We start from the raw sequence: 12274 nt of genomic DNA on the forward strand, positions 1-12274 counted from the left end.
GAACAATATTTATGTCAAGGAATCAAGGGCCTAAGGAGAACAATCCACTGTCGTGTACGAATGAAAGCCTCTTCTGACTAAGTGACCAGGTCAGTGGAAAGTGGTGACAGCCAGATGTAGTAGAAGTGACAGTTCCTGTCAGCTATTCTCCTGTTGCCTATAGGCTAAGAATCACTCAGAGTAAACCAATGATGAAGCCTGAATGTTTCATGAGCTGAAATAAAAAGATCCAAGAAATGTTCCATACGCGCAAAAATCTCAAAATCTTTAGCATAAATTTGTTTACATCCCTGTTAGTGAGCATTTCTCCTTTGCCAAGCTAATTATACCACCTGACAGGTGTGGAATATCAAGAAGCTGATTAAACAGCATGATTACACAGGTGCACCTTGTGCTGGGGGGGGGGACAATAAAAGGCCACTCTAAAATGTGCAGATTTGTCACAAAACAATGCCTCAGAGGTCTTAAGTTGAGGGAGCAGTGCAATTGAAATGCTGACTGCAGGAATGTCCACCAGAGATGTTGCCAGAGAATTGAATGTTCATTTCTCTACCATAAGCTACCTCCAACATAATTTTAAAGAATTTGGCAGTACGTCCAAATGGACTCACAACCGCAGACCGCATGTATGGCATCGTGTGGGTGAGCGGTTTACTGATGTCAACGTTGTGAACAGAATGCCCCATGGTGTCGGTGGGGTTATGGTATGGGCAGGCATAAAGCTACGGACAACGAAAAAAAATGCATTTTATCTATGGCAATTTGAATGCACAGAGATACCATGAATAGAACCTGAGGCCCATTGTTGTGCCATTCATCCACCGCCATCACCTCATGTTTCAGCATGATAATGCACGACCCCATGTTGCAAGGATCTGTACACAATTCCTTGCGGCTGAAAACATCCCAGTTCTTCCATGGCCTGCATACTCACCAGACATGTCACCCATTTGAGCATGTTTGGGATGCTCTGGATCGACGTGTACGACAGCGTGTTCCAGTTCTCGCCAATATCCAGCAATTTCATATCCAGCGCTGCATGAGGCAACTAATGGCCGTTTTGCCCTTGGCCTGGAGTGCTGCGTTGTGTCCTTCTCCCTGAGTGCTGCGCGTTCCGAAGCGCCTCTCACTCACATGGCTCTCCACATGGCTCTCTCCTTTCTCACAGGCTACAAGTGAAGACAGACACATCGCGGACTCAACTGCGCGCATCCTTATCCAATTCCGAGCTGCATATTGAAGATATTGAAAGAACTGTCCACATTTACATTTCGTCAGCCAACAAGATGTGTAGGCCTAACGAACAGCAAAAGCCTATGTCAATCTACTATCCCCCATAGTACAAAAGTTGACCTATTCTATTCTGTGTGAGAAATAAATATTCCAAACATAGTCTGGGACAGTTGTGGGATGCGATAGATCCCAAATTAATACAACCACTCGCATAAAAAATTAAAAAAAACATTTTTATGCAATGTGGCTGACGCAAGAGATCAGATTTAGCTTAAAACATTGATAAGCTATTAGGCTATTTCTTCACATTATATGCGCAGCAATACGAACACGGTAGCAGGCTATAAGTGGGAATGTTCCATCAGCGGAAAACACCATTATTAAAAGTGACTGCAAATGCAATTATCCATGTAATGCTTTTATTATAAAAAGGTGAATTTTTATGCATTTTTAAACGTGAAACTCACACGCTGCTTATGTAAGCCAGTTAGGCTCTACACCCCTTGTAAAGCGGATTAATGGGCTTAAATTTAAGAAGTTATTTGGCCTCTTTAGTTGTAATACAAACCTTATTAAAACATATAGGCCTATGGGTTAGGCTACATGAGGTGTGCGACTATGATTCGAAAAAGTAGCAACAAAAAAAACAAACGGACTGTTTCTTATGCTGGGCATCATTCACAACTGATAATATATCATTAGGCTAATATTGTCACCCATCTTTTTATTTTATTTAACTAGGCAAGTAAGTTAAGAACAAATTCTGATTTACAATGACGGGCATCGGACTATTCTTAATTTAATCTTGTCTTTACATATACTAAATAATATATATATATGTATGAAATTTGTTTTGATTTAGAACGGGCCATTATGTCTGTCCTTGTCTCGAAACAGGGACAGCGGGAAAACAATACATGTCATCTATGCACTTAAATAGCGAATGGAGGACACTTTTCCTCGTGGTTCATTTTCATGCCAGCCAGGTAGGCTATACTCCTGTTGTAAAGATAAGCAATGTGCTTAATAATAGGAAAGTTGAGAAATAAATATAGAAAGCCTAGCCTACAGAAAGCTGATGGGATCCTCCTCTTTTTAATAGAGGCCATCACTCCCACAATTGCAGAGCCGATAGAAATGTTGAGCAACATGAGCTCATCGGCTCTCATGAAGTGTTTGATTCGATTTTCGATTACATTGATGTAAGAGTGCTGAGTACCAGACAGTTAATTAAGCAAGTTCGGTAGTCTATTAATGACCATGAGAAGCATCAGAGCTTGGAAAAGCCTAATTACCGTGACTAAACGGTACGGAATTTGACTGCCTTCATGACTCGTGACAGCCGATGTGGCAGTAACACGGTCACTGCAACAGCCCTATCCACGGCACTACCTTTTTTAAGGTATCTGTGAACAGATGCATATCTGTATTCCCAAGTCACGTGAAATCCATAAATTAGGGTCTAATGATTTTATTTCAATTGACTGTTTTCCTTATATGGACTGTAAACTCAGTAAAATCATTGAAATTGTTGCATGTTGCGTTTATATTTTTTTTATTCCAGTATAGTTTCGCGCAGGTAATTAACTACAATGACCATAATCCATTGCGCATCTACTTATCCGGTCTGTTTGGAGCAGACACAAAAACGGAGAGAAGAGTGAAGAATGCGTGATGGCGAGGGATAGAGATTCAGTTGCTTGATTGATAGTTGGTATTCAGCATAGGCAGCAGCTCTATAGAGATGAGATGATGACTTGGAATTAAATAATAAAGTCATTGAATAAAACTAATGTAATATACAGAACAACCTCAAAAAGCAGGGAAGTCCCTCAGATCTTTGTTCTATTAAAAAGACTCAGTGTCATGAATAAAGTCATATTACCATACAGGCCTATAGAGTCAGGGTGATGTTATACAGGCCTATAGAGTCAGGGTAATGTATAGAGTCAGGGTAATGTTATACAGGCCTATAGAGTCAGGGTAATGTTATACAGGCCTATAGAGTCAGGGTAATGTTATACAGGCCTATAGAGTCAGGGTACTGTTATACAGGCCTATAGAGTCAGGGTACTGTTATACAGGCCTATAGAGTCAGGGTACTGTTATACAGGCCTATAGAGTCAGGGTACTGTTATACAGGCCTATAGAGTCAGGGTACTGTTATACAGGCCTATAGAGTCAGGGTAATGTTATACAGGCCTATAGAGTCAGGGTAACGTTATACAGGCCTATAGAGTCTAGGCAGAGTCCCAAATGGTACCCTATTCTCTACACCTTTCACCAGGGCCCATAGTGCACTACTTTTGACTAGAGCGAGCCCAATGTAAGAAACAGGATAACATTTGGGACAAGCTTGAAGAGAGGAGCAGAAGCTGAGTTGCAGAGAGAGAAACATAAGGGAGGTGGATCAATACAGAGTCACACTGATGCGCCACAGGACAAGAGACACACTGAGTGGCAGTTCGATTCACACTGAACCAGTCCCGCGTGTGTCAATCTAACTCTAAATCAAGTCTCTACCATAACTGTATTTGAAAAAAATCTAGTGCAGATAAGCAATCTAACGACACTACCTATAGCTTCCTCTTTTGACAAAATACGTTGCTTGTAGATCAGTGAAAAATAAAAAAATAGTTTAAAAGGTTTAAAAGGTATAATATGTAACTTTCTTTGGGGGGGGGGGGGCAACCTGACAAAATTCACATAGAAATGTAAGTTATAGATCTGTCATTTGTATTGTAAGCCAGTCTAAGAAGCAGTAGATCTGTTCTATGTGAGCTATTTCTATACTTCCCATTCTTAAGTTTAATTTTTGCATCTTTTCCTTTCGGTTTTGTACACTAGCTTCAAAAACTGTTGAAAATACAATATTTCTGGTTATGGAAAATATATTTCCACAGCGGATTAGATGGTGCAATGATTCTCAACACAATGAACTTAGGCAAACTATTATAAATTTTAGCATCCAGGAAATGGCAGAGAGATTTCTGCATAGTGAACGGGTTGAAAGAAAGCTATGACATTTCACCAACATGTTTGTTATCGACATCTCACAGAGCATGATGATGACTAGCCTAAGGTATGCATTTCCAATGGAAGTCATGTGTAATACAGAAATTACTCTCAATTGACCCCAAGATAGTGTCATGAAGAAGTTATGGGTCAGAGAAGAAAGACCAAAAGGATATCACAACTTTACAAAAGGCTGTAAAAAACAAACAAAAAAAAAACATATTTTCAAGAATGAACTCTGAAAATGATGCCAAGGGTTTACTAGTATACAATCCTAAACACACGCAGGGTGAATAATGTCCTGTAAGCAGATGAATACAGTGAAGTGTCTGCACTGTACTTTAGTACAATGAAGGCCTGCCTGGATAAAGCCATGATATGATAAAACAGCTTCTAGGACCAAGTGTTGCTGAAAGTCATTCAGCTTTATCGGAGAAACAAGCTGTCGAACCAAATGGCACTCTGTTCCCTATGGTGTAGTACTGTTCACCAGGGATCTGGTCAAAAGTAGCGCACTGTGTCGGGAATAGTTAGGGTGCCATTTGGGATGCATTCAGTGTTCTAGAGATTTCTGCTAAATCATTCTGTTTGTTTCAATATTTAGATTGAGTTTTGGAATCCATATTCCTGTTCTGCCATTGGACTAGGCCTATATTCCTGTTCTGCCATTGGGCTAGGCCTATATTCCTGTTCTGCCATTGGGCTAGGCCTATATTCCTGTTCTGCCATTGGGCTAGGCCTATATTCCTGTTCTGCCATTGGGCTAGGCCTATATTCCTGTTCTGCCATTGGGCTAGGCCTATATTCCTGTTCTGCCATTGGGCTAGGCCTATATTCCTGTTCTGCCATTGGACTAGGCCTATATTCCTGTTCTGCCATTGGACTAGGCCTATATTCCTGTTCTGCCATTGGAATAGGCCTATATTCCTGTTCTGCCATTGGACTATATTCCTGTTCTGCCATTGGACTAGGCCTATATTCTTGTTCTGCCATTGGACTAGGCCTATATTCCTGCTCTGCCATTGGACTAGGCCTATATCCCTGTTCTGCCATTGGAATAGGCCTATATTCCTGTTCTGCCATTGGACTAGGCCTATATTCCTGTTCTGCCATTGGGCTAGGCCTATATTCCTGTTCTGTCATTGGGCTAGGCCTATAATCCTGTTCTGCCATTGGGCTAGGCCTATATTCCTGTTCTGCCATTGGAATAGGCCTATATTCCTGTTCTGTCATTGGACTAGGCCTATATTCCTGTTCTGCCATTGGACTAGGCCTATATTCCTGTTCTGCCATTGGACTAGGCCTATATTCCTGTTCTGTCATTGGACTAGGCCTATGTTCCTGTTCTGCCATTGGAATAGGCCTATGTTCCTGTTCTGCCGTTGGACTAGGCCTATGTCCCTGTTCTGCCATTGGACTAGGCCTATGTTCCTGTTCTGCCATTGGACTAGGCCTATATTCCTGTTCTGCCATTGGACTACGCCTATGTTCCTGTTCTGCCATTGGACTAGGCCTATATTCCTGTTCTGCCATTGGACTAGGCCTATATTCCTGTTCTGTCATTGGACTAGGCCTATGTTCCTGTTCTGCCATTGGAATAGGCCTATGTTCCTGTTCTGCCATTGGACTAGGCCTATGTTCCTGTTCTGCCATTGGACTAGGCCTATGTTCCTGTTCTGCCATTGGAATAGGCCTATATCCTGTTCTGCCATTGGACTAGGCCTATGTTCCTGTTCTGCCATTGGACTAGGCCTATGTTCCTGTTCTGCCATTGGACTAGGCCTATATTCCTGTTCTGCCATTGGACTAGGCCTATATTCCTGTTCTGTCATTGGACTAGGCCTATGTTCCTGTTCTGCCATTGGAATAGGCCTATGTTCCTGTTCTGCCATTGGACTAGGCCTATGTTCCTGTTCTGCCATTGGACTAGGCCTATGTTCCTGTTCTGCCATTGGACTAGGCCTATGTTCCTGTTCTGCCATTGGACTAGGCCTATGTTCCTGTTCTGCCATTGGACTAGGCCTATGTTCCTGTTCTGCCATTGGACTAGGCCTATGTTCCTGTTCTGTCATTGGACTAGGCCTATATTCCTGTTCTGTCATTGGACTAGGCCTATGTGACAAAATAAGGTGCCTGAAGAAAGAAATCAGAATCCCTTGATTATGTTCTCCCTTGTTGCAGCACCAGACTACGTCGTGTGACACTGGCTTTATGGTTTCAGAGGTCTGTGTTGTCTTGGCCCTCCAGTGAGCTACCACCCCTAGCCTGGCTGGTGGTCTGTGTTGTCTTGGCCCTCCAGTGAGCTACCACCCCTAGCCTGGCTGGTGGTCTGTGTTGTCTTGGCCCTCCAGTGAGCTACCACCCCTAGCCTGGCTGGTGGTCTGTGTTGTCTTGGCCCTCCAGTGAGCTCTCACCCCTAGCCTGGCTGGTGGTCTGTGTTGCCTTGGCCCTCCAGTGAGCTACCACCCCTAGCCTGGCTGGTGGTCTGTGTTGTCTTGGCCCTCCAGTGGGCTCTCACCCCTAGCCTGGCGGTCTGTGTTGTCTTGGCCCTCCAGTGAGCTACCACCCCTAGCCTGGCTGGCAGTCTGTGTTGCCTTGGCCCTCCAGTGAGCTACCACCCCTAGCCTGGCTGGTGGTCTGTGTTGTCTTGGCCCTCCAGTGGGCTACCACCCCTAGCCTGGCTGGTGGTCTGTGTTGTCTTGGCCCTCCAGTGGGCTACCACCCCTAGCCTGGCTGGTGGTCTGTGTTGTCTTGGCCCTCCAGTGAGCTACCACCCCTAGCCTGGCTGGTGGTCTGTGTTGTCTTGGCCCTCCAGTGGGCTCTCACCCCTAGCCTGGCGGTCTGTGTTGTCTTGGCCCTCCAGTGAGCTACCACCCCTAGCCTGGCTGGTGGTCTGTGTTGTCTTGGCCCTCCAGTGGGCTCTCACCCCTAGCCTGGCTGGTGGTCTGTGTTGTCTTGGCCCTCCAGTGAGCTACCACCCCTAGCCTGGCTGGTGGTCTGTGTTGTCTTGGCCCTCCAGTGGGCTCTCACCCCTAGCCTGACGGTCTGTGTTGTCTTGGCCCTCCAGTGAGCTACCACCCCTAGCCTGGCTGATGGTCTGTGTTGTCTTGGCCCTCCAGTGAGCTACCACCCCTAGCCTGGCTGGTGGTCTGTGTTGTCTCTGCCCTCCAGTGAGCTCTCACCCCTAGCCTGGCGGTCTGTGTTGTCTTGGCCCTCCAGTGAGCTACCACCCTTAGCCTGGCTGACGGTCTGTGTTGTCTTGGCCCTCCAGTGAGCTACCACCCCTAGCCTGGCTGGTGGTCTGTGTTGTCTTGGCCCTCCAGTGAGCTACCACCCCTAGCCTGGCTGGCGGTCTGTGTTGTCTTGGCCCTCCAGTGAGCTACCACCCCTAGCCTGGCTGGCGGTCTGTGTTGTCTTGGCCCTCCAGTGAGCTACCACCCCTAGCCTGACGGTCTGTGTTGTCTTGGCCCTCCAGTGAGCTACCACCCCTAGCCTGGCTGGTGGTCTGTGTTGCCTTGGCCCTCCAGTGAGCTACCACCCCTAGCCTGGCTGGCGGTCTGTGTTGTCTTGGCCCTCCAGTGAGCTACCACCCCTAGCCTGGCTTGGTCTGTGTTGTCTTGGCCCTCCAGTGAGCTCCCACCCCTAGCCTGGCTGGTGGTCTGTGTTGTCTTGGCCCTCCAGTGAGCTACCACCCCTAGCCTGGCTGGCGGTCTGTGTTGTCTTGGCCCTCCAGTGAGCTACCACCCCTAGCCTGGTGGTCTGTGTTGTCTTGGCCCTCCAGTGAGCTACCACCCCTAGCCTGGCTGGTGGTCTGTGTTGTCTTGGCCCTCCAGTGAGCTACCACCCCTAGCCTGGCTGGCGGTCTGTGTTGTCTTGGCCCTCCAGTGAGCTACCACCCCTAGCCTGGCTTGGTCTGTGTTGTCTTGGCCCTCCAGTGAGCTACCACCCCTAGCCTGGAGGAAGCAGGCAGCCATCAGTCAGGCTGGTTTCACCACCAGGTTTCCCTCTACCCTAAATAACATCTGATTTCCTCTTCAGAAGATGCTTTCATGTTTGGCATGACAACAACCATAAGTGGTGAAGAATAGCCAACTCTCATGGTCCCGGAAATGCCAGCCATATGGTCCAAACCTTCAAACTCAACTAGGTGGGTGGCATCCATCTCTGTTTGAAACTCATTGGTCCTGGGACAAGGCTACTGGCTAGTTTAGCTATGCCTAAACTTTGGCAGAGAGTGTAGGCCTACAGCAGTGGTAAGCTAGCTAGCCATTTAACTTAGGAAGAAACGTCCAATTGAATAGGATAGTAATTGTCTAACATTTAGTCACACAGTCAATGCAATGGGGCTGGTTGTTCTTGTGATGCGACAATATTAAAAACCATCACTGCTGCTGTATTATCCATCAGAGCAAACTGCCTGCTTGTCTAATCTAAGCACTATCAAGTATGTCAAAGTATAGATGGCTGTGGGAACAAGACAAGGAACACGACTTACCTCGGGATGCAACTCGGGGACGATCCATCTATTTCCCATGTGGCGAACAGGTTCATCGGTACGGGTCTGTTGAGCGCCCCGCCACCGAAGCTCAACCGGCCACTTCTCTCCGCCATGGTTCGTTATGAGTCTGCCTAAAACGTCCACACGAACCGAAGCGGTACAAAATATATACCTATCTGAATAAAAATTTTAAAAATGAATTTGTCTTTCAGTGCGTTGGTCAAAAAAAATTACTAAATATAAAATGTTTTTTTTTTTTATTAAAACAGTTCTTCATGCGATGAAATTCGTACAATGTGGAGTTAGTGCAGCAGGTTGTTCCGGACCAAATGCTCCCATGTCAGAGTCGCAGAGAACTGCGGTACTTTGCTCCCACTGCCACCCCCAGGAAATCACGTCATGGCTGGCTATGGACGCAGCCATTCGTTCAGACAGGACACAAGGCTGGCGAGGTGGTATGCAAAGCAATGTCCTTCAACCTACATGCAAAAATATGTTTCCCCCAACAACAACAAAAATTATGTATCATTTACAATGTATATGAATAGATGTATTGTTATCTAGCTTAAAGGCTCTGAAACAAGCGGAGTTAATACAAGCACACAAACATGCTGCATCTTCACTCGTCTCCGAGCAACCGACTAGGTGCGGTCTGCAGGTAAACCTTCTCAAAAATGGCCTTTTTGGTTTTTTGCTGCTCCCAAGATTAGTGCACAATATTTTTCTGCATTAACGTCAGCCCATGAAATTGTGTAAAAAAAAAAATTGTATCATTGAAGATTGTCTATACATATATAAACATCATTGTGACTGTCGAATGTTGAATACAAGTTTGATTCGGGTAACATCGACTAACATCGGACCGAAGGAGTCTAACGTTACATCTTCTGTCGAAGGACCTTCCGTCCATCTTCTGTTTAAAGGGCGAACTGGCTCAGGAAGCCAAATCAACGAAATACTCCATTTAAATGTGAATCTTTTCTAAGTCACGTTACCCTCTACTTTCATATCACATCCAAATAATTTCAGAAATGTCAAAAAAATAATAAAATAAATAATATATATACACCAGTGGAGGCTGGTGGGGGGGAGTTATAGGAGTACGGGCTCATTGTAATGGCTGGAATGGAATCAATGAAACAGAGTCATAATATGTGGTTTCCATATGTTTGATGTGTTTTTAATACCGTTCCATTTATTCTATTCCAGCCATTACAATGAGCCCGTCCTCCTATATCTCCTCCCACCAGCCACCAATGCTGTACACTGTTTTAACTGGTTTTAACACAGTTGCAGCAGACAGTATTTTTCAGTGACAACATGTTTGTGTCGTCTGTCTTCCTTTTAAACACAGCTGTTTGTAGACTCAGATAGCTAATTAATACAGCACAGGTTGTCCACTCTGTCTTCTGTCTGTTGTCTGTAAACAAGCGCTGTAACACGGAGATATGGCCGCCCTACAGAAGACATCTTCGTCCAATGATTTATGTGTAATGGGTCATGATGAAGGACTAGGGGTTAACCCTTGACGATTCTGCGTTCTAATTTACTGGGTGCTTTGTTGCAGAAATGTAAAGTTTACAAGACAAACAGAAAAGAGCAGGCTGGACTGTCTGACTTTGGACATTTGTACTGTATATACACCATTGATTGGGACTGCCATACAGTTATTTTTCCCCCCCCCATACATCATTTACAAGTTTTCTTTGTATGACCTTGAGGAATCGACACTAATTTTGTGGGAGCATATTTGCCATTGACAAAAAAACCAAACAATCTAAATCATTTCACCAATGCTTCATTTACATTGTGTGTAACAGTGACACAACTCCAGTAAATGCATTGATTTGAGACAGCTTCATGCCATCATTACCACTTCAGAGAGATCAATGTGTTTTTTGAAAACAAATCAAATAGATTTTTTTCATTGAACGTTCAGTCTACACTTACAGCTCAATTATGCCACCTAGTGGTATATTTAAGCAATAAGGCACGGGGGTGGGTGTGGTATATGGCCAATATACTGCATGATGCATTGCGGAGTGCCTGGATACAGCCCTTTAGCCGTGGTATATTGTCCATATACCACAAACACCCTGAGGTGCCTTATTGCTATTATAAACTGGTTACCAATGTAATTAGAGCAGTAAAAAAATTTTGTCATACCCGTGGTATAAGGTCTGTCACTGTCAGCCAATCAGCATTCAGGGCTCGAACCACCCAGTTTATAAATCGTGATACAGTATGCAGTTGTAAAATACAGCATTTATTTTTGAAATTGCAGATTGTATTCCCAAAATACTTCATATTACTTTGCACAGATCTTTTTTTTTTTTTTAAGCTTTATTTTGACAGGATGTCATATAGAATAAAACTTTATTGTCCATTATTTCTTTGGCATCACCTTACATTAAAAAGATTACATACACATGCATTCTCACATCACAAACATTCCACCATACTGCATAACCTAACAACATATAGGAGGACATTAATACATTCCCTCACAATTGTCCGCTGCCCCAACTGCACTAGATAGATAAGTAAATATACCGATACAATTTACGTTGCATTTAGTAGTCCCAACAACAGCACAAGGAACGAACGAATGTTTGAACACGTTCATCTTGACCATGGGGCATTCTGAAGCGCCGGCCAGAGGAAAGTCTCTGGAACTGAGGGTTGGAGGGGTCGCCAACGACAACACCAGCCAGAGCATTCTTTATGGTTGCCTTTGTGGAACAGAATTCTCAACTGTGCCTGTGGTCAATCAATTACTTTGCTGACTGTGTTTACTATTCTGGTCAGTTTTCTTTTGCTCTTCACGCTCAGATTACCATACCAGACTGTCATATTGAACGTGAGGATGCTCTCCACCAGACTTCTTTATAGCCTCTCCAGAACATCCTGGTTGACCCCTAACCCCTTCAATTTCCTAACTAAAAGCAGGCGCTGGCTTGCTTTATAAAAATTTCAAAAAAGAGAGAAAAACAGTCTTTGTTCTCTGTCATCCATTTGTGTCCCTAGGTATTTAAAACACTCTACCTCCTCCACTGATTGGTCGTTCAGTGAGAGTGGTTGGGACATTGGCAGGTTGTTGCCATTGTTGATCAGCTCATTTGTCTTGTCCACATGGATGTGGAGGACACCATTCTTGAAGGTTGTTGGTCTGTTTTTAAAACAGCTGTCCCCATCTGACGTAGCATCTTTAATAAAGAGTCCCACCAGAGCCAGGTCATCCGCGTACTTGAAAAGCCTCACGTTGTTTCCTTGGATCTTCATCTGGTCAGCATAGATAAAGAAACAACAGTGGTGCAAGGACACGTCCCAGGGGCGCCCCTGTGTTCAGAGAGAGGACACGTCCCTGGGGCGCCCCTGTGTTCAGAGAGAGGACACGCCTCTGGGGCGCCCCTGTGTTCAGAGAGAGGACACATCCCTGGGGCGCCCCTGTGTTCAGAGAGAGGACACGTCCCTGGGGCGCCCCTGTGTTCAGAGAGAGGACACGCCCCTGGGGCGCCCCTGTGTTCA

General features: G+C 45.0%; 1 protein-coding gene across 3 annotated transcripts in view; it reads right to left on the minus strand.

The window, feature by feature from the left end:
• Window positions 1–9631, minus strand: part of pacs2 (phosphofurin acidic cluster sorting protein 2) — a 195448-nt gene extending 185817 nt beyond the window's left edge. The window contains exon 1 of one of the 3 annotated variants that reach the window (XM_045708134.1): window positions 8744–9631. In XM_045708134.1, the coding sequence (XP_045564090.1) occupies window positions 8744–8859 (116 nt within the window). In that variant the 5' untranslated portion in view covers window positions 8860–9631. The remainder of the gene's footprint in view (window positions 1–8743) is intronic. The other 2 variants (XM_045708102.1, XM_045708173.1) reach the window with 2 other exon arrangements.
• Between the last annotated feature and the right edge of the window lie 2643 nt (window positions 9632–12274).

The sequence above is a fragment of the Salmo salar genome, chromosome ssa01 (assembly GCF_905237065.1).
Source record: "Salmo salar chromosome ssa01, Ssal_v3.1, whole genome shotgun sequence".
Taxonomy (NCBI): domain Eukaryota; kingdom Metazoa; phylum Chordata; class Actinopteri; order Salmoniformes; family Salmonidae; genus Salmo; species Salmo salar.